A 25829-nucleotide genomic window follows, 5' to 3' on the forward strand; every position below is an offset into this window, starting at 1 on the left:
GTAAAACCCAGGGGGTGAGATAAGAACAGTTTAATAATTTAGATAATGTAGAAAATATTACTACTACTAATAATAATAATTACAATGAAAAGGAAGATTACAAAAAAAAAAAAAAAAAAGAGGAGTAAAAGGTGAAAAAAGTGATGCACAATACAATTTCTCACCACCTGCTGACTGATGCCCAGCCTGTCCCTGAGTTGAGCTCAGCCTCTCTCGTTCAACTCCCCGCAGTTTATATCCTGAGCATGAGATTCTATGGTGTGGAATATCCCTTTGGCCAGTTTGATCAGTTGTCCTGGCTGCTCTCTGTCCCAGCTATCTCCTCACTTTCAGAGCATGAGACACTGAAAAGTCCTTGGCTCAGTGCAAGCACTACTCAGCAACAACCAAAACATCAGTGTGTTATCAACATTATTCTTATATGGAATCCAAAACACAGAACTATACCAGATACTAGGAAGAAAATGAACTCTATTCCCACATGAAACCAGGATATAAAGTGTCTCAAAAAATATCTTTGTGTCTAATCAGCATTTTCATATTTTTGGCTTCTAGGATTTGTTGTGGTTTTTTGTTTGATTGTTTTTGGGGTTGTTTTTGTGTGTGTTTTGTGCAACTGCTATATCCCCTCCACCACTAACCTCTCCACTTTCCTCACAGGCTGTAAATTACTTGTCTCTCCCTGTCCTTTGCAAGATATGTTTTTAGGTTTTCTCTTCTTTAACCCATAATTCTCTAGCTGCCTTTTCCTCTGTAGGTAGTAGAGTTCCTATGTACCTAACTGAACTTGGAGCAATTGATTTGAACTTCACAGCATCTATTTCAGAAATGAAGAAAAGCTTTCAGATGAAAGTTTGTCATTTCCCCCCAACTTTATTAGATGAAATAGTAAGACACAGGACCTCTATCCACAGACCTTGACTTACTGTCATCAGATGAATAAGCACTGTAGACGCTCCCAACATGGGCTGACAGGGAATGACTTAACCATCAGGGACTGTCCCACCTCCCCCAGCCAGGGAACAGGGCAGGCTGCTGTGGAATGACAGATGGAGCAGCCCAGCCCAAGGTATCAGGCGCCTCCATGGGGAAGGAGGTGCCTGTTGCAGAGGGTGTCTGCTCTGATCAGGAAAAACCAGTAGATGAGGCCTTTCACAGCCTCCCATTCTCTGGTTCTGGTCCTCACAGCAGACTGTAGCTATAACAATACCTGATGGAGGAAGAGCACAACCTTGGAGGTTCCTGGAGAGTATTGATGAAAACATCCAGACCCAAGGGATAGAGAAGCCAGTAGGGAGAGGTGCCCTGTTGTATCTCCCACTTATAAAGAAGGGAAGGCTCCCTGAGGATGTGAGAGTCAAAGGCTGCCTTGACTGCAGTGACCAAGAGATGGTGAAGTGAAGAACCCTGAGCGGAGACAGCAGGGCAAAGACCAAGATCCCAACCTTGGCATTTAGGAGAGAACATTTTGACCTCTTCAGGGATCTGCTTGAAAGATTCCCATGGTATAGAAGCCTAAAGGGAAGAGGAGTTCAAGAAAGCTGGCTGATACTCAGCAATCACCTTCCTTATGCTTGAGAACAATCCATCCTAAAGAATAGGAAGTCAAGCAAAAATGTTAGGGGGTCTGTGTGGATTGTAAAGGAGTTTCTGGAAAAACTCAGATCTCAAAACAAAGCATGCAGAAAGTGGAATTAGGGTCAGGTAACCTGTGATAAATGTAGAAACACCTTCTGAGCAAACAGACACTGTTAGGAAAGAGCCAAAGCCACTGGAGTTGACTCTGGCAAGGAATGTCAAGAGCAACAAGATAAGCTTCCATAAATACATAAGGGGCAAAAGGAAGACCATTGAAGATGTGGGCTTGCTGCTGAAAGGGGCAGGCATTCTGGTGACACAGGACATGGACAAGGCTGAGGTACTTAATGTCTTCTTCATCTCAGCCTTTGCTAAAAAGACAAAATTCCCAGGAATCCCCAGAGATGAGTGTGAAAGATTGGAGCACGAAAGGTGTACCTTGGTGGAAGAGAATCAGGTCAGAGAACACTTAAACAAACTGGACATACATAAACCCCTGGGCCCCAAGAGGATGTACCACTGAGTGCTGAGGGCACTGGCTGATGTCATTGTAAGGCCACCTTCAGTTGTTCCTTCCCTTGCTTCTGGTGCTTCTCATATTTCCATGCAAAACAACAGTCATCACAGGCTTCTCACAATAGATCAGTGTCCCTTATATTTCATATCATCAGCTGGCAGTTGGAGAGTTGCACTTTACTGCTTCACACTTAAGAGATATGTTGACATTAAGGTAAGGCATTACGTGGGTAAAATCCTACACAAATAAATTCTGCATTCTGTAGTCTGAATGGAGCCTGCTGGAGCTCTTATGAGGGTAAGGAGGAGAAGCAGAGGTGGTAGAAGTGCTGCAGGATGAGAAAAGACAGATTGGTATAAAGGTTATAAAGGTTTGGAAAAGCACTATTTTATGCATGAGACAAAGCAAAGAACTGAACTGGCCTTCTACCTTTGTCCAAGCTCCTTTCCATGTACGCAAAGCAATTTCAAATAGAGGATTTGCTTTTCATCTCTCAAATATTATTTCTGTTCATCCAAGAGGCCCTTCCCCAAATGCACCGTATATCACTGGGGACCTGCTCTACACTCCAAGTGTTTTTTTCATGTAATAAATACTTGACATTTAGAAAAATCGCTTCTAAATTTACACAGTGCAGAGCTCACAGTTTGAGATTACCCTCTAAGCACCCTGAAGTGCCAGGCGCATAAATAAATATCTTTGCAAATAGATTCTCATTTATTAGCTTTGCAAGAGTACTTTCACTTCTTGGAGATGGGTGATTACTACAGGAGGAAAGAAACACTTCTGGTTTAACTTAAATAGTAAGAAAATGCAGGAGAAAGGCTGATTGAAAATGTTAAATTCTCTCCCTGATCTTTTGATATTTTCTGTCTTTGTAATTTAAATTTCATAATAAGAGTACTATATGTCTACACTGTCCAGTTGTGCTTTATGTCATAGCCAACCAAGTATAGATTAAGCTATGAAACAGCAGCAAGAGATAAACTGTCATTTTCAGGGACAGGAAATATGGTCTGTCTGCAGGTCATGCATGGTTTCCATTCATACAGGACATAAATAGATCTCAAGACATACTATCTACTCCCATAATACTACTGGGAGATGACCAAGCATTACTGTCCCCATTTCAAAGAGGAAATATTATAGGACTAATTGCTTTTCCATAGAGAAACCCGGGGATTGCTGTCTATTCCCACTACATAAAGATTGAAAAGTTCCCTACAAAGGCATCCTTCCATCTGAACTGCAGTGTCTCACCTCATTTCCAGGAGTGTGGAAAGCGAGAAAAGATTCCTGATAGCCATGAATTGCTTGGCACCCCTTCTCACTATCACCTGTGCATAGTCCTGTGCTGCACAGGCTGGAGTACTGATGCAGTTAATGGTGCTATGCAAGGATACAACTCTAACCAGTAACCAAGGTGATCTTTTCACTTACTTTTGCTGCCAAAACCCTAAACCTCTTGTTCAAACTGACTTTCTGCTGTCGGGCAGAACAGCTCTGTGATGGATGGGATAAAAGGCCTGTTTCTGACTACAGAAGACAGCCCAGATTGTTACCCTGGGACAGGCTGGATAGGCCAGGCTCTTCTTCAGTACAGACTGAGCCTTAGCAGCCAAAACCACAAGGGACCAGGGATCCTTGGACATGAGCTCAGAGCCCTTGAGCCCAGGGCCTTCAGCTCAGGGACTGCTTGTGTTTTCCCATGAAGTCTGTGAGTAACTAGCAGTGATAACCATGACGATTCCAGACTTTCGTTTTGGTCTAGGTGTGCCAGAACACTGTTTTTTGGCCAAGTCAACACTTTAGTGAAATTAAAGTAGTTTGACACTTTTTCTGACAAATGACAGATGAAGCCATGTGGAACACATTGAAGCAAAGCAGGGAGTGGGGGGAGAGGTGCATCCCTGTTAGCAAAAACTCATGGTTTTACTACTGCTTACATCTTTCTCTGAGTGTGGATAACCAGATTCAATGAATATGCTGCCCAGTCAAGCTTCATGACATTCTCTTTGTAGTGTTGTGTTACACTGAGAACCAGCTATTACTTATCTCCAGGTTCTGGCTCCATCAGGAAGATCTCCATGGCTCCCAAAGTCCCTCACAGTTACTTTATGCCTTGCTAATGAATTTATCCAAGCAAAGCAGTGAAAACCCCCAAGTGAAAGCTGTTTGACTTGCACTGCTAGATTGACACACTAAGCTAAAGCCAAAGTACAATCGGATTAAACCACTTTTAATGTGTCTATTCAGGGCTGCACAGCAGTTCGAGTACACAAATCCAATACTGATTCCAACAGTGAATATTTGATAAAGAGCTTTTACATTCTGATTAACTTTTTGTGACCATGAAAAGTTGTTTTAGAGGTCAAAGAAATTAGGTTCACTAGGTTTGTTATTCGCAAAGGTTAATCTATACCTATTCTCTTTCAGAGAGTCCTTATCAACCTGATCTCATTATATGCAGTCTCTAAGGGATGCTATACACTCTGCTCTTTAGCTACTCTTTCCCTGCTCTCGAGGTGAAATGCCACAGGGTACTGATCAGGCCTCAGCCATGGCTGTGTATGAATAAGGTAGTGGTAGCTCAGTCTGGGGTTGCACCTGCATTTCACCCCCTCCCTCAGGGTGGAGCACTGAACTATGGGCCAGCACACACACACATTCCCTCCATAAACCAGGGAATCTAGGATTTATCACATGCTAATTTAGACACCTAAACAAGCCAGTTGTATTATACTCCACTTCTCTCCAAGGCCATAAAGGGAACCCACAGTGGTGACTGAACTGTAGTGATGACACCTGCAGTCAGTTCCATGGAAACCACCTTTGGTGTCAAAATGCTTCTGTTCACTGCTAGACTGTACAGCACTGAACTCTTCAGCTGGGCCACACTCCCCTCTCTTCCTTTTCCCCTGGTCTGAGGTCACTTTGTAGTGATTTTTCGTCTCAGTTGATCCTTTGCTGTCTGACTTTTGAAATTAATATCCTCAGCAAATCATTCGGCTCCTGCAGAGCACATACAACACAATCAGTATAATTACTACATGTCACACCTCAGTTGTCACTTCACTTTAATGGACTGCAAGTAAGATGAACTTGAAAAATGCTCTAAGTTAATGTTCTTAGAGTTCCTATTTTAGACTCTTCTGAAAGATGTTACATGTATTCCAGAAGAGAGATTTCATCCTAGAAATTATCTGTATTACAGTGAAGTGAATAGGGCAAACAGAGTTCAGAGCTCTATGATCAACACTGTTGAAAAAACATTCACTGTAGATAGGGAAAGTGTAGGACGTGATGGGACTGATCTAGTAAATGTAGGTGTTTATGATGTAGGAATTTATATATAAAGTAGTCACCCTGACTATGAAGGAGCCTTCTGTACTTAAGGACCATGGACCTTGCAAGTCTCCCTACCCTGGAGACTGTGGGTGGTGAGATGAGTCTGGGGCTATTTACTCCTGTCACCTCACTCAGCTTTACAGCAAGGTGAGGTGCCCATCTGCCTCCCACTCTCGCCCATTCAGTACTTCAACATGTTTGGCTTTTTAAAAAGCAGTTATTTTACACCCACATTTGATGGAGAACTGTGAATTCAATGCCAGAGTACTGAAGTCTTCCATTTCAGGTCACTCCCTCTGCCACTTAATAATTACACCCCCTCATCCTTCCTTTGTAACATTTCTCCATGATGTGTCACACACAAGCATATCCAGAGTATCTTAAACTTTGTCTCTTACTCTTCTACTCCAATGCCTCAGAGAACAAGAACATCATTGTCTTTTTTTTGATCCAGCCTTGAAGCCTTTTCTGAGAGTGCAAAAACCTTTTTTTTTTTTTCTTTTTTTTTTCTTTTTGTCATTGTTTTGTTTTGTTTTGTTTTGTTTTTTAAAGAGAACCGACTAATTTAAAATCCAGCCAGGTTAAGAGTCCTTTTGCTTCTCTTTTATATCATAATCCAACTTCAGGACATTCACTGAGGCAGCATGCCACCACCCACCTCAACTCCTTCCCCTCCTACAGGTGACTCAGACCCATCATTCCTACCTTCCAGGCAGGAACCCGAGTGTGGGGGTTGGTAGCAGCCCAGAGGCAGGAGCTGTGCCCATGCTCTGTTAGAGGGCACACACAGTGGGAAGCTGCAGCCCACTCTTGGGATCCTGCTTGGTATCAGAGCAGGTGTTGCACAATGCATATTGTTTCAGAGAAACTATCAGTATTAAAGGGGCAGTTCAAACTGAGGGACCTTTACTGAATGATTTTACTTTATTAAAACTCTACACCTAATAAAAGAGTAATTTTTGGCCTTACAAGATTAAAAGCTAAACAAAAAGAACCGATGTCCCTGCAGGGTTGGATTTACACAAGCAGCATTGTGCTTAAAATTCAGAATATTTCTGCCTTAAAAGTCTCTCAAATTACCTAGTAAAAGTAATTTCAAATATGAAAGTTATTCAATTTCTAATACTTATATATTTTTCCCAGCACATCCAGCATTTCTTACTCCAATGACAGCAGCAGTATGTGAGCTCCTGGACTAATTCAGTTTTGCTTCCCTGTGCTGTAGAAAACAGACAGCAGCCTAAATTCAGTCCTCGCTGTGGCCTCTTTTTTTTCACTTACATGATAAAAGATCTGCAGTGCTATACTTAAGAACTAATGCTTTCATTATGGTATCTCTATTAACCAGATGGCTCCATCTATCAGTCTGCAGTGGCCATGAGACCTTAACATTCCTATTTAGTATTAATTTGCTCTGGCGCAGAGTGAGGATGACAGACACTTGATACAGGATGGAAGAAGCAAGCTAAAACTTAGCCATGTATCTCAAAACCCAGGCATATGTAGTTACCAAAACATGGGCATACTGGGATCCTTGAGAAGGAGGCAATCTCTCCCCACCTTTTAAAATGCTGATGATTCCTCAGTCCATATGTGTATTTTTCCAGCTGCTGGCTGTGCTGTGGCTGTGATCCCAGATCCCCTAGCCCACTGCTGTGGCTTTCAGCTGGTGGACTTTGGCCTTTCTCTTCTTCTGGACTAAGACAGTGCCCTCACGTTGTAAAATCTTCACATGACACTTTTTGCCTAACAGAGGCAAGAGGAAAACTTAACCTGGTCTTGAACCATATAATTGCTCTTTGGAGCATTGCTTCTAAAGCCCTTCTAACACCAGTGACCAAGTGTTTCCCACAGCAGGAATGCCATCTTGATGGTAGGTGCCCTACCCCTAGGAGCATGGTCTGTGCTTGGTGTGATCCAGAGGTACAACAACTAACGTGACAGGCATAACCTCAGTGCACAACCACTTCCCTCCCACTCTCCTCTTGTCCAGCTCACTTTTCCCAGATTGCTTCCCTTCTAAACCAGGTATTAACAAAAAGGCAATGCTTTGTCTAGGGTTGCCCTCAGTTGTTCTGTGCTTGGAACAAGCAGTCCTAATCACTTGGCAGTGCTCTCTTTCAACATTGGCTGTTCATAAATATTTGAGATGGCTAAGCTCAATCTAAGACACTTTCCTCAGCAGAAATCACACTTCTGATTTAGAACTTGCTTTGATTATGAGGACACATTTGCATCTGCATCACTCATATATGCAATTCCAGCTATCAGCACAGCAAACAAAAGAAACCCTTTGGTTCTGATCATCAGTGAAAGACTCATGCACTGTGGGAAGGAGGTAGGCCACAAAGATCCAGATCTTAATCTTCGGCCAGAAGCCACTTGATGGTCCATGAGCCCAAATAAAAGCTTTCCGCTCTGTCTGCAATAAAATTTGGCAGTTGCAGTTCAGTCCCTAGAGGGCCCTAAAGGATAACAGTCCTCCTCACCAAACAGCTGCATGTACATATTTGACCCAATTCAACGAGGCAGTCAGCTTCTATTTGGAGAAGTCACAGTAAGCAGTACAGTTGTTCTACAGCTGCCTTCTGCCCAAAAGTAAAAAGTAAACACTTGGAAGGAAAATTCTCTCTCTGAACTTTATCTGTTTGAAATTAATTCACTACAAGCATCTTTGTATGTGGCCAAAACCTATATTAAGAAAAAATCCCAACACAAGTGACTAAAATATACATAGATATCTACTAGATACACATCTATCAGACATGTAGGTACTTTCCATAAAAAAGTATTTTATACAAAGTCAGTATTTTGTATAAAAGATTTTTTGCATCTATAGTTTAAACATTTTCCATTAATCATTGTTTTTGAAGCATTTTGTTATTCTTAGAGATAGTTTTCAAATTTAAGAGCTATTTTCAGAGGAAGATGGTAACAATTGTGTTTTCTTGTTTGGTTCCTTTCCTTGTTTGACATTTCTTCAATAAATAATTTTTGAAAAGTATTTCAAGTCATTAGAAGTAGCAAAAGAAGATGGTTAATTGTGTTGCCATTCAAGAACACAAAAGACTGAAACCCCTTGAAGGTACCATTCAAGCAAGAGATGTTTACACATGCACCAGTGCCCCAACCCCCTATACCCGCTTTTAAGCAAAGCTTGCTTTCTTCCTTGCACAATCTTAAGGAACTGTCTGCATTTCTACTGTCAGTTGCCGATACTGTTCCAGAGGATTCAGACTAATGCATTTCCTATGCTGCTGGCCTCAGGAGACATATTTTTGATTGTTTAGTCTCAGAAATTCACAAAAGAAAAAAAATCCACCACAATTATGCCTAATAAGTCTTTATTTCCAAACATAAATTGCAAAAATATTCTATTACAGAACAGGTAACAAGTACAGAATTCTAAGTATGCCTTGTAACAGTGAAACCATTGCCTCCTTCACAAAAAAATCAGCAGGCACTTAAAACATGAAAACAATGTACAAATTAAATCAGCTGTAACAGATGACTCAACAATACAACTTCATCTTGTTTTTCTGTAATAAAAGCACACACACGGCTGAGGGGCTCCTGCCTCCTCCTAAACCCTGCGCAGAGACATTTCTATATTATGCTGCACACATTCTACTCAGACAATACCAAGTTCACATCTGAAAACATAAATAAATTCAGCACTGAGAGAATTTGAGGAACCTTTTTGGAACAGCAGTAGCAGAGCCTACACTAGTAGCTTCGCAGAGAGCTTGGTGCATGTGGAGGAGCACAATTATACCAGCTCCATGGGGGAATAAGCTCTGCTTTGACAATTGCATTGGAAAGAATGGAGCTCAAATGAATGCAAACAATACATATTTTAAGAGACAACGAAACCTCTGGGCAAAAGCTATCATGGTAACTTTAAGAAATTACATTTTGACACATGGATGAGTCTCTGAAAAGAAAAGCCACACATTTGCCATCCCTGAGGAGCAGCCCTGCGTAGGACCTCTCCATTCACCTGTTTTGTCACTTGCAGATCTTGAACTAAATCACAAGTGGAGGTTGCCTCTTAGGCCTATCTTAGAAAGGTAAATCTAAGATGCAAGTGTCCACATGAGTAACAAAAAAACTCCTCCAGAAATCAGTCAAATACCCTTAAAATTATTTTGGCTTGTATGACTGGTTTTTTAGGTGACATTATGTAACTTTCCACACACTTTACTCCGGTGGCATTAAAAAAGAATAATGTTTAAAATAATTTTAATTAGGTACTCAAACAAAAGAATATCAAGAATATTAACATAAAGAATACATATAAAGCTACTATATAAATAGTGCATATAAAAATGCAGAAATGTTAGCTGCTACACTTCAGTGTCACAAGAATGGGTTTGTATTGTAAACACTGACAATAAATACACCAAGGAGGAGGTGTTTTTAGGGACATCTCACAGCCAAGCCAAGAGCTGAGAAGCCTAGCATGTTGTTGACCTACAGACTTGCTGTAAAGAATCTCCTCTTGTCAGGGATGAAAGTGAATCGTGAGGAATTTAAACTCAGCAATATTGACAGTAGACTATCCTGTCACAACTATTTGCATGATTCATTCTGATGGGCTCTTGCCTTGAAACCATGATAGGATCATTAAATACTTCCATCATGCATTGTAAGTTTTCTCCCTCACTGGAGAAAAGAGGGATTAAAAAAAGACAAGACACAGAAGTACCAGGTGCGGCAACAAACACTGATGTATTGCTGAAGGTACATCAGGATTTAGCAAATGTTCTTTTGAATGTTCTTTTGATGGCAACATGAAGATGCCACTCCTTGTGTTTCACAGCCAGACTGTTTTCATCGTAAACCAGTATCTGCCAGCACCTGCCACCCAAGGGCAGTTATTGCTCTTGCTCAGAGTGATGTGAGCTCTATCCACATCACAGTACTGCACTTACTCCTTGGTCGATGGCAAACTCAAGCTGATGTTCTCCCATCATGTTAAGCTCTCGCTGTACTACTGGAATTTGCTCGACACTGAGAGCACACTGATGGGCTGCTACCCCTGTAGCTGTAACCCAGTAACCCCGGGTCATTCCTCTGGTGCGCCGCGTTCTCAGAATAGGAAGGTATTCTGAAATGTGCCCTTATGAAAGGAGACCACGAAATAACAGCAATAGTCCCTTTGTTTAGTGGCATGCTGCGGAGCGTTTCTGCTCTACTTGATCATAATGATAATTTTGAGCCAATTAAATACTTTATGAAAATCTGGAACAAAGCTTAATAAATATAAATCTGCCCACTTGTTGTATGCTGTAGGTGAAAAGCCTTAAGGATTTCCCCTGAGAGATTAGCAGCATTTGAAATTTGTCTGTCCAGAAACTCAGAGAATGACGATCCTGTCTAAAATGACAGAATTAAAGAGAGTTGGGCCTTCTAAAGTAACTACACGCCCCCTTGGCACTGTTGTTGGCTAGCAGACCTGGAGATTAAAGAGATCTGCTGCTGAAGTACCACAAGATAAAGGATTACCTAGCTTTGAATATTTTAAACTAAGATATGTTTAACTAAAAGGCTCATATGTAAGAAGTCTACTGATTCAAAGTACGCAACAAGTGGCTATCAGCTGTTTGAGATAGGGCTGTTTCAGAATAAAGCACTCCACAGAATATTCCTTGAGCTTGATCTCACAGACTCACAGATCACATACAGGTGGATGTGTGTTTTGTGGACCTGAGTGTCCCTGGAGGAGATACTGCATGGATATTCAGGACCTCCCTCCACAAATTTGTCACAGGAGAGCAACTGACAGAACAAAAAAAGATCTCTAGGTCAAATAGATCTAAACCTCGATTGCCTTGTTAGGCTGCAGCTCCACCACGGAGTCTGTGCAGGCTCAAGCTGTACATGATCAATTAACCCAGATCAATTAACTGATCCATGTACTTGCACTGAATAAAATCAACTAATACCTAACAATAGGAATATTTTGCCAGTAATTTAGAGAGCCACAGAAGGTTCAAAGTCACCTAGATAATTTAGTTTCTTTTTCTGAGTCACACAAGACAGAGAATTTCATCTTTTGTCAAGCATGCTGGTATGTCAGTCATCTCACTACTGTACAAAGGAAAGAGAATCAAAATGAGAGCAACTGGTCTCAAACCGCCCAGGCCTTGTTCACCTCTGTTCTCTGCAGATGCTGTCTTAGATGCTGGGATTAGAAGAGACTGAAAGCAGAGGCATGCTGAATAACAAGCAAGTTTATGCAAGTTTACCATCAGTGAACTAAGAATTTTTCTGCTTTTCATTTCTTAATCTGCCGGTGGTCAACAGCTTGTTAAAATGACTGTAATGGGAAAGAGAAAAGGGTGAGCAATAATCAGCAGTGTAGGCACCAAGAGTCCATAGTGTAGGTGCCTTAAGCACCTTCTGGCACCACAGGGTGAGATGGGCTCCGGCCCACCAGAAGAGCTGCTGTGCTGCCAATCCCCCCTGCAGGGGCCCATCTCTCCCTTCTGACCAGGCAGACCCTCAGAGATGTTACCTCTGGACTTGGTCAAGCTTTCAGGGGACTCTGGGTCTGTCCAACAGCTGCTGGATAACAAATGGTGCCTGTTGTGTCCCTACAATCTCACCTGCATGGTCTTACCGGCTCCTTTGCTTTCCAACTTTAGCACCTCCAGTTAGGCAACGTGAATATCACACCAAGCAGCCTTCCCTGAGGTGTAAACCCGGTCGCTTAGAGCATGTTTTACTAAGCTGCAAGCATAGCAGTGTTTGATTCACAGTCACACAAACTCCCTAACAGACACTAAACAGGACTGCATAGCACTCCACAGGGTAAAGACAAATAACCAACTCAAGGCAGCACTGGATCCTGAAAGAGGATGCAACATTAGAGATTCAGAGGAGAAAAAGGAATAAAAGCAGCCAGGCGGGCTTTAATCAAAGGATGGTGTGATGCAGTCGTGCAAGGACACTGTCAGCTTCTGCAAAGGTAGAGTGGAAATATTAGCACATTGCCAGTGTTTCTATCTTTAGAAAGCTATTTAATCTCAATATTCATTCCACAGCATGTGACAGCATTGGAGGCTCACAATCCCTAAAAATGAATATTCCTCATGTGAAATAGAGGAAACTGAAAGGTCCTTCCTAACCTTTGGTCAAGAATCCTTAATCCAAACTGATGTTGTCTCAGTCTTACAAAAGTGTCATAAACATACCCAGCCAGGTACAAAATCCATTTATTATTATTAACCTGGCACAGATGTAAAATAAATGAGAAATAATTTATTCAGCTATCCAAGAAAACATCATTTCCCACAGTGAATGTACTTCAGAAAGTCTTGGTCATTCTAACTATACCCTGTGATGCAGAAATGCCACTATTAACTTGCCCAGCCTGTGCCTGAATTAGCACGACCCGGCCAGCACACAGCACCAGTAGTTATAATAAAGCTGAGTAAAATGTCTGCCCTCCTGTAGAGTGAAGGGGATGCAACTAACATCTCATAATAACTTCATGTCTGGAGCAAGGCCTGAGGTTCTTAATCTAAAGTCTAATAGAGTGTATTTTTATTCTATGGAGAGTTAAGAGCATTTGTAGGAAAGGGTAGGAAAGATCAACAATTCCTTCACGCATTTCTTATCAGCCCCATCTTCCACACAAATCACTGAGAGCCTTGAGAGCAGGGAAGATCAGGTCTTCAGGTCACTGGCAAGTTTAAACTTCATGGAAACAGTGCTAAAAAGTCAGTGGCTGTCCATACTACAGAAATTTCTATTTGCTCTCATTTGTGAGTGCTACACCACACTCCTTCAGTTAATACCTCTTTTCATCAAGGCTAGAATAGGTTTCCTCTTTTTGGCTAAACCTCTCCTAAAATGTATTCTGATGACCTTTCCAGTTACTAATACATGTGTGTTTCAAATAGTGTAGCTGCACAGAAATAGTTCAGATGCACAGTAACTTCAGCTCTTCATGGCGTGTCATGGTACACTGTTTACATTTATTCACTGAAACAATGAAGTCTGGTACTAACAAGTGCTTTTGAAAAAAGTTGCTTCTTTGCTAAAAATAAATTTCATCTTCTCCTCTCCCCATCTTCTACTTCACACAACCAGGTTTTGCCCCTTTACTCACGCTGAGTAGTTAATTGAATTTAGTCTGAGCAATGAATGATCTTGCATTATCTCTATGTACACATGGAACATTTGCAGTTGTTCTGGATACAATGCAAGAACCTCTAAAAGATGTATGAATTTTCCCCAAGGCAAACCATGTAACTGCTACACAGCCAGGATCACCTCACTGCTCTACACTAGACTGGAATAAGTTACAGTCCTTATGTGAACAGAGGTGTGCCTTTGCCTCTCTGGAAGAAATGCAGCAAGGTTCTCCTCAACCTCAGCTGTTTGCATCACCCAAAGGACAACTACATCACTTTGCACAGCTTCTACTAAAAACACTCCATGTGAGTGATTTATAGCAGAGGAGATGCTCTTTTTGGGAGCAAATTTGTCTTTGATCTGTAACTAGGATGTTGCAGTAGGCAATCATCGATAACACTTGTAACATGGATGCAGGTTCTTGCAGCAGCCAGTTTTCCGCACATGAGCAGCAGATGCCTGTGGCCAGAAAATGGCAAAAATCTCACTGCTGGGCAAGAAAAAATGTGGATTCTGGTGCTGGAACTGGAACAGATCAGAGTAAATCAAACCCTTGTGCTCCCCTCTTTCAGTCACCACCTGGTAATGCAGATGGACTCAGCTCAATTCTGCTGTCTTTGTTTCTGTTACAGGCTCTACTGACACTCAGAGGTCCACATGTGTATTAGTGGCATCAGTTATTGCCTCAAATCACTATGTAATTTTTAAAACCCCTTATTTTCAAAAATGGACTTTACTGCTGATATTTGCATCCAGAATTTATGGACACTTCTGCTTGGGTAGGAGTAATACTGGATTCTGATATCATTATCCTGGAAATAGATCCAGATGCTGAATGTGTTTCAATCAACAGACCTGTAACCCCAATGATTGATTCTAATACTTCCAGGAGTGTTTATGTGATTATAAAACTGCTGCAAGGTAAGCTTTCAAATATTACAATGCAGTAATGCTCTTATGAGGTATACACTTAAAAGGCTTTTTTGAACCTTATTTCATAAGGTGCAATTCATTTGAGTGGGAATTTTTTTTGCAGATGTAATCCTCGAAGAGTGGAATACTGAATGCTCTTTAAATCAGTTGATTTGGGGTTTAATGCTGCAGTAGCAAAAGGAGTTTTAGTAAATGAAATATCTGATAGTATCTGACTGTAAAAGAAGGACACTCTATCTTTGAACTGACCATTCAAAGGACTCTCAAAAAAAAGTCAGTGAAACTCTTAACAGAATCTGATTATTAAAATTTTTAAATTTTGTTTGCTTGCTCGGTTGGGGTTTTTTTTCTGCAGTAGAACATATAAGCATATAAACAGTAAAAGCTAGGGTACAACTGCTTGTCATGGTGTGACATAGTTCTTGTAAATGATAAGGTGATTCTTTCCACTGGGCTGATATTTCACTTTCTCTTGTTGGAGGATGTTGCTCCACATGTATTCTCGGACTGCATGGAAAACTTAAAGAACTGCACAGGGTATAAATTAAGTGAAGGTAGTCACTTTTCTCATACGTCCTGGTGTTGAAGAGCTGGGGGTTGATGGTAAGAGGAACATTCTTCTAATAATGCCTAGTGCAGTTTCATTATCGTAGTCATATATGGATACAAGCTATAATACATGAAAAGAAACTGAATTATAGGCTTGGTACCCATCATCTTTCTAATGGAAATTCTGTCTCATGTATCAGCCAAGACAGAGCTGGAATGGCAAGAATGTGTGCAAAGTCATGCCCTACCAGGACTCTGGGGACTGTAGTGTGGAACCAGGTTCACTGTCCTCATTTGGAGCTAAACTGGACTCTAGACAGGAAAACAAGCAAGTAAAGTGGTTTATAAATAATTATACAGCTCTGGTCCTTCATACACTTGTTCTCAGAATTAATATTACTCATATGAGTGATACCATTAAATCCACAGCATCATCTATTGCACAAAAAACGAAAGCCCATAAACCACTTAACTACCTCTAACCTCAGGGATTTTCTCATCTGTGCACCCTGGGACAAACGAAGAATGACATGGTTCTGAATTAATTACTCCTCTGCAGCTCTTCTCATCACTTTTCTCATGTAGACAAATGCCAGTATTTGCAGGATGAAGTTTTTAACTGAAAATGTTCACTCATGCAGCCACCATACAGAAACTATTGCCTATATTATGTGATATCAACAAAACCAGAGATCTTATGTCAAAATATTTTAGTGATCCTCTAAGAAGCAAAATATGATGAATGTCACATATTGCCACCATCCTGAGATTGTGCTTTTCTACCATTAAACCAAGAGTAAGGAGTTTCAGAATTTTTCAAATAATTGTTACTTCATTATTTTAAAAAATGATCACTCAAAATTTGTAAATGTAGCAGTCACTGTGTGAAAAATCCACTTTGTTTTCTCCCCAAGTGTAAAATATTTCTCTATTGTAATAATGCAGTTTAATGCTCACAAAATCACATCAGATCAAATCCAACACCGAACTGCTGAGTTTGTCTCCTTAGGATCATCACTCTGGAATTAAAACAATAAAATATGTTATTGGTATTTCTTATATAGTAGAAAATCCACTTTTTATATTTGAAAGAAGCCAATAGTTTAGTCTTCTGTGTATGCATTGCACCTTCTGCATCTGCTTTTCATCTGTATTTCAGACTGTGAGTCTGTGATATTATACAGAATCACAGGCTCTCAGAATCCTCCTGGTTAAGCTGGAATGCTCGTGCCTGGTGTAACTCAAGCATCTGCTCTTTCTAAAGGAGGACTCCTTCATTTGAATACCCCCAGAACCGCTCACATTTACCCCACCTGCTCCACACTCTTCAGGCTTCTTAAGCTAACCGAGGTCTAGCCAGTATCTTCATGGGGACACATCCACTGCCAATCTGAATATGGATATGTTCTAAATTATATTATCTACTCATATTTTGAAATAGCTAGAGATTGCAATTATTCTGTTTCTTCAACAGGATAGTTCTGCTGTGGAAAACCAAACCAGAATTCTTCTAGATATGTAAATACTTCTTCATTTGAATTGAAATCTAACATAAATTCTAATTTGATTTAATCTATACTTTTCTATTCTGGTAGGTTTTAACTAAATCAGAAGCAATTTATCTCCACTTGTTTAATTACTGACATTATTCTTAACACGTAAATTTTGTTCACTGAATGCATGAGCGAAGTCTGTGCTTAAAAGCTGTACTGCAGGGATTCTAAGGCAGAAAACCTTTCTTTCAGTATCTAATAATTTCACATCGGATAATATTTGCCCAAGTCAAGGATAGTCTGAAATTTGGCTGTCTGACAGGAATCCAGAGGCATCCTTATTTTAAAATGTGGTATAATTTTTCTCAAGGTAATTAAAAGTGAACTGTGGGGTAGCTCCTATTTCTCTAGCTACACCAGGACACCACAAGCATAAAAGAATTTCAACAGAATTTAAGCTCATGTTGGCATTCTACTGTTAAAAATAGGTTATGTGTAACAGTATTTATCACTTGGTTGCAGCAAATTTCAAGATTAAAAAAAACATCACATGAGGACAGAGTTTGGAACAAAATTATTCTTTTTCATGTCAGTTCCTGAGCAAGTAAGCAGGCATCCCCCTGCTTTACAGGATGCTGCTCTGGCAGCTCCACCTTGAGTGGAGGGAGTCACTGCTGCTCTCCGTCAGAAATAGATTGCATGTAATCGTTTGGCTGGAGTTAAAAAACCCATACCTACTTTTTACTTTCCAGGTAAGATACACTTACACAGTGGAAGGTTCAGCAATTCTTACTTCCTAATCACCCGCACACCTCTGCTCAAGCCCTCCTCCCTCAGTCCTTCTGCTCAGACAAATTGAACACTATTGACTTCCCCAGGCTCAGAGTCTCAGTTTCATTCTTCCTTTCTGTGTTTTTTTTTTTTGTGATGACTGACTCCTCTGAGCAGCTGCTTAATGTTGCTGTTCTGTATGTCAAAGAAACACATACTCATCTTCCCTGCTGTCTTTTCCTAGCAAAGAGAAAACCGGATGGATTCTCGGACAGACAAAATTTGCATTTTAGCCAGGCTTCTGGGCAATCAAATTTATGCCAGTCTGATTAATTTATCATCTGACAATTTTTCTAATCAGATTTTCAGGGGTTTTTTTCTATTTTTAAATATGAATCAGGTCATTTCCGCTCCTTGAACCTGTGTTTACTTGAAGCTAATGACATGCCCTTCAGGCTTATCAGGTTAAACCAATGAACAAACAAGACTTCCTCCAGCTGCAGGGCCATATAGCAAAAATTATTTGGTAATCTAATACAAAATAATAAAGATAATTATTTTAATTATATTTCAAGATTTTGCTGTTGCTGCATTTTCCATTTGACCCCCTGTGATAGGTGGACACCTACTTTAGTGACAGCCTGTACATGTCTGTTGAACATAATCATAAAGGTACAGGAGAGGATATTAAGGCAGAATTTCCCACACTGTGGGACTCTATAGGTCTCTCACATCTGACAATTCTCTCTATCCAATAAGGAAAATTCACCTTTCCAATGTCAAGGATGGTATTTAGGAGCAATATTGCCAAAAATTATTTATTAGGATGCAGTTATACTCTCCCTATAAGTGTTCGCAGCAGAGAAGCTTCCTTCACTTATTTACAGCAGCACACTTCTGCATCCCAGTAAAGTGTGTGGGAGGTTCTGCCTGAGCCTTCTGTGGGCACCCACTGGTGTAAGGAACCTTCAGCTACCCACTAAGAGGGAAGAACACAGAGCATGGAGAAGAACATAAAATGGAAATTGAAAAGAGAAAAGAGATTGTTCAATTTTTAGAAAAGGTCATCTTCAGTGAAAAATACTCATTACACAATTTCAATTATCTCTAATAGTTGATAATACTAGCAGAATGGTAGCTCATACTGAAAGCATTTAATTTCTTTGGTTTTCTCCTTGTAAATATAAGTGTAAATTAGGGCAGCACAACTTATTCTTCTTGTGTTTTTTTTTCTTTACAGCTTATTTGGCAAATTTGGCCACAAGTGATTTTCAGTCTGTCAAGCATGGACAGCATTTAATTAACACATACAGATACTTAAACATTTTTGTGGCTTCTATCTGCTTCTCTCTAGAGTAAAGATTTCTAAAGAGCTGCCTTTAATTTTCTTAGCTGGTGTAGTTACTACAATTAAAATTACACAGTCTGTCTCCAATGATTTATATTATAGGAATAACAAATACGATGAAAACTGCTGGATATCAACAGCTTAGCCACTAAGAAAAAATACATTATGTATTTCTTAACCTTTCCAATATTCTGCAATCTTTTACAACCAAAAAAAGCATACCTTAGCCACATGAAACTGCATATATATACAATTCAATGCCTCCTAGGTAATCTCCTGCCATGGACTAGGAGAATGGATTCACTAGGTGGATTCTAGGTTCTTTCTTACAGGTTTTATATTATTCTAATAATCAGAAAGCCACTTATTTTTCTATTTCTTGAAAAACTCCTTGAAACTGAATAAAATTGTGCCTTCCCGGTACTAGCAATCTGTTATTTTAAAACTTAGCATTCTCTGATAATAAACTAAGTGTGAATGTATCTCTGACAACACATTTTCTAAACACCAACAAAGGATATTCTCAAATACATTTCAGAACCTAGCCAGAAGAAAAGCACCCTGAGCTTTTAAGCTTAAGATTTCTGGCTGGAACAAGATGATGCTATTTTATTTTATTTAACTTGAGTGATACTGTCATGAGATTACATCCGTCCAATTAAAGCATATTGTATACAATGGCAGTTCTACTGTACACTTCACTTACTATTATATTAACTTGAACCCCCTGGAAAAATAGAGTTCTGTGAAGGAGACTTTGACAACAGTATTGTGAGTTCAGGAATTTCTGAGTTAGCTTAAAAGATGAAGAAGTACTCACGCAAATTGGTCTTATTTTGTCAAAAGGGAAAATCAAGATGCAAAACATGCAGACAAATCTTTTCAGAGTCATCTCTAGTGTGTACACAGTAAATTGGCTCAAGGTCAGAGGCCAGACTGTGCTGTATGTCTCTGAGGCAATACACAGAAGGTAGAGTTCCAAGGGGTTGGGACAGAAAGACCAGAGGAAAGGGAACGATACTTCATCCTATATTTGTAACTCCCAGATTCTGAGCTGCCTCAAGGTAAAATGCTCAGCAAGATCTGCTGTAGTGTATGGCAGCTCCCTCACTGCCGTCCACAAACTGCTCCGCAGCCCCGGGCCGTGAGCGCACACTGCTCTGATCTGTACCTAACAAGAGGGAACGAGGCCATAGATGCATGCTTCCCCTTCCTGGAACAATCCTCATCCTTACTCTGCTCTCTGTATATATCTGGAAAGGCTGTGCCAGGATTAGGCGCCTCCTTTTGGAGATCACAATGTGTGAATGCCTTTAATAAAGCAATTCTCAAAGGAGGCTGGCTCCTGGGAACTGATAGCAAGCCAAACATAGGTTGGCAGAGACATGTATCCGAGATAAGGAGACACAGCTGACTATGATTTATGTGGGTAATCTGTACTCAGCTATGCTCCCTATCTAATATTCACAATTAGAAAATATTTCTCAACTCTGTGATACATATTTATTCAGAAAGATACAATCTTTCACTTATTTAGGAATACAATTTTCACTGAGTGCAAGGTAGAAACATCTCTCTAAGGAAGAAAAGACTCATACTTTGTAAATCAAGTTTTCCCTTGGCACATTAGTGAAATAAAGACATTTTATGTGGTAAGAATGGGACCTACCTTTTTAGTCTGATTCACATTTACCAAACTGCAACTTCAAAATGCCTTTGCCATGAAGCTGAAGGATCTGGTTGTATTCTTTGGGCATTGCATGGAAACCTGGTTTAGGCAGCTGGTTGTCATAATAGTGGTGGCTGATTGGCATCTTCTCTGTGGATTTTGAGAAAGGCCAGAAGCCATAGAGCTTCACATTCTCACACAGCTCAAGAGCAGCACTAGTGATCATAAAACCAGATGACAACCGGTAGGCTTTCACACCCTTAGTTCTCCAGAACTGGGCAAGACTTTTCAGATAAGTGGGGTGAAAAAATATTGCCCTTTGCGTTGCTTTGAACTCTTTCAGAGTGTGGTATACTTTAAAAGAAGTGGCCGTGTTGCTTCTGAAGGAAAATGCCGGCAGTAAAAGAAAAGTATCTCCATAGACTGCAATGTTTTCCAGAAATTGTGTCTTCTTTTCATTGAGCTTGTTGTATCTGCAAAGCACAACATTTTAGGAATGGAATGTAGTATTGACACAAACATCCAAAACAGCCCAACTGCATTTGCAAAGATGTGTTATGAACTCTGCTGCACCAGTTCAGACCGTCTACACTGCAAATTCATATCACCCTATTATAAGTTGTCATATGTGCAGCTATGAAAATCTGACTATTGTCTAACAAGAACACACTAAATAGGATTGAACTGGCAACACAGGAGATACTGAAGGACCTATTTACAGAATTGATCAATTCAAGAAATTAAGAAGAATGCAAAAAAATATTGTGTTCATACTTCCTCTGTTTAAAAATACATGCACTACAATATGTACTGTATGTGTTTGTGGAATGTGTTTCTTACATCAATAGGTATACAAGAATCTCTCTTCAAAATCTCTGTCTGCCCTGTGTGGAAATCCAAGGATGCATGAGCAGTCTTAGAGTGTTAAAGATTAGTGTGTGCTCAAGTTTTGCAGGGTTTTAGCTGCATTTGATATACTTTTAAATACCTAAAAATATAGGCATCCCTGTTTATGTCCTTCAACTACAAAAGCAACACATGGAGATCTATAAAGACTTAGAGCTCTAACTTCACAAATGATGAGAATTTATTCTCAGATGCTTTCAGTCCCCAAAAAAGGGCAAAGAGACTTAGTTCTCGCCCCTGGAGAATTCTGTGCTCCCAAATGTACTAGTGAAACTCCCAAGTTATCCGAGACGTGATACAAGCAAGGGGGTCGCTCAACTCACGTCCTCTACAGATCTGACTTTCTGAATCACCTAAACATATGGAGCTTCCACCCCCTTTGGGACTCAAAGCACACAGTCCTCTTTCCCAGGTAGTTGTCTATTTGAGCAGTGTATTTTCACCTTTCAAAGGCTACCAGAGTCCACTTTTCACAAATGGCTCCAGCAGAAGCTGGAAAAATTGGTTTCATTTCTCTTCACAGCTTGAGTAGGTTCAAACCCTCTTTTCATGCAGCACTTCAAGTTGGAGGACAGCAGGCACTGCCATTTCTATTCAAACCACTCACGCAAGAGTTACCTCTTGCACAACTAAATTAGTGCAAGGAGTGATACACCTCTTCTCAACCTGAAGGGGTTTAAACTTACAGCTTCTGCTTCCCAGAAAAGTGCCATTACCACCAGACTCTCAAACAAAATGAATGAGAGAGACTCAGGTCCTCCTGTTGACCCTGAACCTCTGCGCATGCAAGAGCCGTGCAGCCAAAATAAGCAAGAAATGCCTGAGCCTGTGTCTAGGAAAAGCGGCTGAAGGGTGAATTTCTGGCCTCCAGGAATTGTCTCTGCTTTTACTCAGTGTAAAGTGTTGAGCCTCCAGGACAGAAATCAAATCTCTCTTCTTCCTTAGCTAGAAACCTGGACAACTCAACTTTGTCTCAATCTCCTTTGCAGCTCTGCCACTGTAAGGAGAAGTGTAGCCCAGTTCCATTAGGACACCTACATTGTACACCCTGACAGACACAGTTCAAAAGCTGATTAACCTTAACAATAACATCAGACTAAGCCAGTATGCAAACACAGAGTTTGAAATTACAGGGAATAATGTCCCAATAGGTCTTCTGAGAGAAGAAACGAACTTAGTTCTTTCAAATGGTACCAAGTTGCTTCCTGCTTCTTCTTCAAAAGCATTTACAGATTTCTCTGAATATTTAAATAAATACTTTTTTAAAATCATAAAATCCTCTTATAATCTCAGTTAATCCTCCCACAGGTTTATCTCCTATTTCCTTCAGTGTAACTCCTTTTAACCCTAGTGTGACTTGATTTGGCTAAAAAATGAGTGCAGCTGTGGCAGAACACTTTGATTAAGCTCAGAAAAATTGTGGATCAGGGCAGTAGTCACCAAGGATGCTGAGTCATTGGACACTTTCCCTTCCTCATATTCTTGTGCAGCCCCACTAGCATCAACAAGCTAAATCTATTTTTGGAGATGCAGTAATTCCTCTTCATTAAAGTCAAAAGGGTTGGGTAAGCATTAACGTAGTTAGTACTCATTGCAAAAAATGAAGTTCTATCCCTGAATCAATGAAAAATGCCTGTTAGTAATTTCTATGTACTCACTGTACTTTTTCCTTCTTCCTTTCAAGGAGAAAAAAAAAAGCTTTGCCTGATGTTGTCTTTTTGACAATACAGTTATGACAGACAATAAGATACAGTAAGATTAGCAAGCAGTAAATAACATGGCACAGCAGTCCTTTTCATAGATAAGCTGCAGTTCCAGCCTGCTGAAGATGTCAGATTAGTCAGGCTGGCCTTATTAGATTTTCTTTTCATGAAGAAGGCGAAAAAAAAACCACCTTTGCTGAGAAAAAAGTGTGTGAGCAAGCAGCTTTCATAGGGATTGAAAAAATGGATTACAGAAACTGGGCCTCTCAGGAAACAGCCCTCATCAGAACAGCCTCTAAGCTCATTACCTAAGAACGTGTGCTCACAGACCTGCTGATAGAGTTGGACACGCATTTCCAGGCTTTCCTGATTTATGATTACAATTCCTTTCTAAATGCTTGGGGTCATGAGGGTCATGGGCGGAAAAAGAAGAGGCTTGGGCTTACAATCACCAATTTTACTCAGCCATAAATTGCTAACTAATATCAGCCAAGGCTCTTGCTAATCTAGGTATTGCTGATTCCTTTATGCTACAAAAAAGGCCAGGTTTAGAAGATTTCCATTTAGGCTAGTACATATTTTACATGGAAACGAAGTCTTAATGAGGTATTTACATGCACTGCTCTCTATGCTGGTATCCCAATGGATTTCCATGAAAATCTAAATCATATCAAATAATTATACACCATTGCGCAGAAACAGATTTGCAGCAGTACTCACTTCTGGGCTATGATACTCGGATTAACAGTCACAAGGTTTGTTTTATTGCCAACATCTTTGCTAATGTTTCCTGCGGTTGGAGGGAGGTTACACCTGAAATTGAGAAACATTTGCTTAAACAGATGTGCGCCAGAAATGCTTTAGAGTTATTCTTTGCAAATTCCTCTCTTGTACAATGGCACTTCCACATCAGCTCCCAGGGATGTCTAAGCACTTTACAAATATTAACTAAGGCTTACAGCACTTCTAGTAAAAATATTTAATCTACTGTACAGATGGTTAAAATAGGGCAGAGAGAGCTCATTTTCATAAATTGTATCACAAACCAGGAGCACAGTCAAAATCCCAGGAGGAGCCAGTCTATGAAAGCCCTATGCTAGCTGCTAGGAAGTATTGCCCCTCTTGCCTAAACAATACTTTTCTGCTGAAAGTCTTCTACTACATCTTCTAACAACAGCATAACTTGTCCTATCATAGAAACAGTGATTTCTTTAATATGTAAAGACGGCATTTTTTTAAATTCAGTCACTTAGTTTATCATCTTAGTACACAGATTTCCCATTTTTATTAAAACAGTTGTCTAACTGGAGGTTTTTTTTAGATTTTCAAAAGTCTAAATATTAGGCAAAAAGTAAGAAAAGGAAACAAAATTTAGCATGCTGTGTGATTGGACATCACTGAGAGAAGAACCTTCCCTCTGTTGCTGTTTCTTTGCATGAACTACAAACACTGAGTCACATACTGACAGAGTGGGCCAAATTACACTAGGAGTGCACGTGGTTTTCTCACAGTCTATAGAGGGAGATTAAAAAAGCTACTTAAATAGATGCTTAATTTTTTAAATGAGTAACAGAAGATGAAACAAATATCGGGGCAATTAAGTAACTACATGAGTGAGCCAAACTACAGCTAAATAAACACTTTGTTAAACCAGAGATCTACATGTGACATTAAATTCCTAAAGGTTGTTAAATGACCAGAAATGTCAGGTTCTCAGATAATCACATTTCACATGACTGCAAGGTGTCTTTGCAATCACTGATCATACATGTATCCATCCAGCCTGATCTTTAATTAGAAAGCAACATTCTGAAAACTACAAAGCAGAAGTATCCTTAAAGAGGCAGAAATAAAGAATTGTCAAGATCCTTCCTCATTGCTACAAACTGGCATTGGCACACTTCCAACCCTGCCAAGTTTTTAAAAATGTTGGACACACTTCAGGAAGACGAAGCAGCTCTTACCTGAACACAAAGTCAGAACTATCGATTTCAGCTCCACAGCTGGAATTTTTCAGAATGCCTCCATTTCCAACCACAGCACAGTTCTTGAAGGGATAGACTGAAAGAGGAGAGGACTGCAACAAATAAAAAGATGCAGCCAATTCTCTATAAATGTTTCGATTGTTTCTTTGTGTTTATTTGCTCTTGCAGGTTTAATCTGGTAAATCCCAGTAAAAGCATTCATCATTTAGCAGACAGGATTGCCAAACCTGGACAGCCAAGAGCCAAAACCAGGCATCAACAGATAGAGAACTGCTACCTCTGCTATCAGAACTTTGAGAGGATAACACTGGATTGTTAAAACTGAGTAACTTTCGAATAGACTTAACACTAAAACTATCTAGTAGTGAATTGAAACCTTGACAAGCTAAGGAACTAATTTATACTGAAGATAGTTTAAATTTATCCATTTTCCTTTGCACTGGGGGTTGTCATACAGTCATTTACTTTCTCAGCTAATAGAAGGTAACTTTGCAAATTCTCCTCACTTGTGTCATCACACAATTACATTTGAAGCAGAACAATGAATTCAGGGGAACCTGAAGATGCTGTAAAGGATAACGATATGCCCTGGCTTAATTCTTTGGGAATGGGAGGCCTCACTGAAGAGCTTACTGTTTCTGGCTGTTCACCCTTTCTGCTCCTCTTCCTGTTACAGCTTGCTGTCTTGCAGTGGGGAACCCGAGTGGGAGCTAAGTGCATCAAGCAACTGAGCTTGAGAACCAGCACAGTTCACAACCTAGCCAATCAATGTAAATTGTTGGCTATTTAGGCTGACGTTACTATAGCTGGCTGTTATCCCAGCCTCAGAAACTTTTCATGTATCTTGCTCAACCTCTTCTGCTGTGGGAGCACTGACATTCAAC

General features: G+C 40.2%; 1 protein-coding gene across 4 annotated transcripts in view; it reads right to left on the reverse strand.

The window, feature by feature from the left end:
• Nucleotides 1-623: 623 nt before the first annotated feature.
• The window catches only part of ST8SIA6 (ST8 alpha-N-acetyl-neuraminide alpha-2,8-sialyltransferase 6), a 54100-nt gene continuing 28894 nt past the window's right edge, over nt 624-25829 (reverse strand). For 3 of the 4 annotated variants that reach the window (XM_048307021.1, XM_048306994.1, XM_048307010.1), the window contains 4 exons: nt 24925-25037; nt 23681-23773; nt 20352-20824; nt 8771-16089 (listed from right to left, as the gene is read on the reverse strand). In XM_048307021.1, the coding sequence (XP_048162978.1) occupies nt 20356-20824; nt 23681-23773; nt 24925-25037 (675 nt within the window). In that variant the 3' untranslated portion in view covers nt 8771-16089; nt 20352-20355. Of the gene's footprint in view, nt 2424-8770; nt 16090-20351; nt 20825-23680; nt 23774-24924; nt 25038-25829 lie in introns of those variants that run through there. The other variant, XM_048307000.1, reaches the window with a different exon arrangement.

The sequence above is a fragment of the Corvus hawaiiensis genome, chromosome 1, assembly GCF_020740725.1.
Source record: "Corvus hawaiiensis isolate bCorHaw1 chromosome 1, bCorHaw1.pri.cur, whole genome shotgun sequence".
Lineage (NCBI taxonomy): Eukaryota > Metazoa > Chordata > Aves > Passeriformes > Corvidae > Corvus > Corvus hawaiiensis.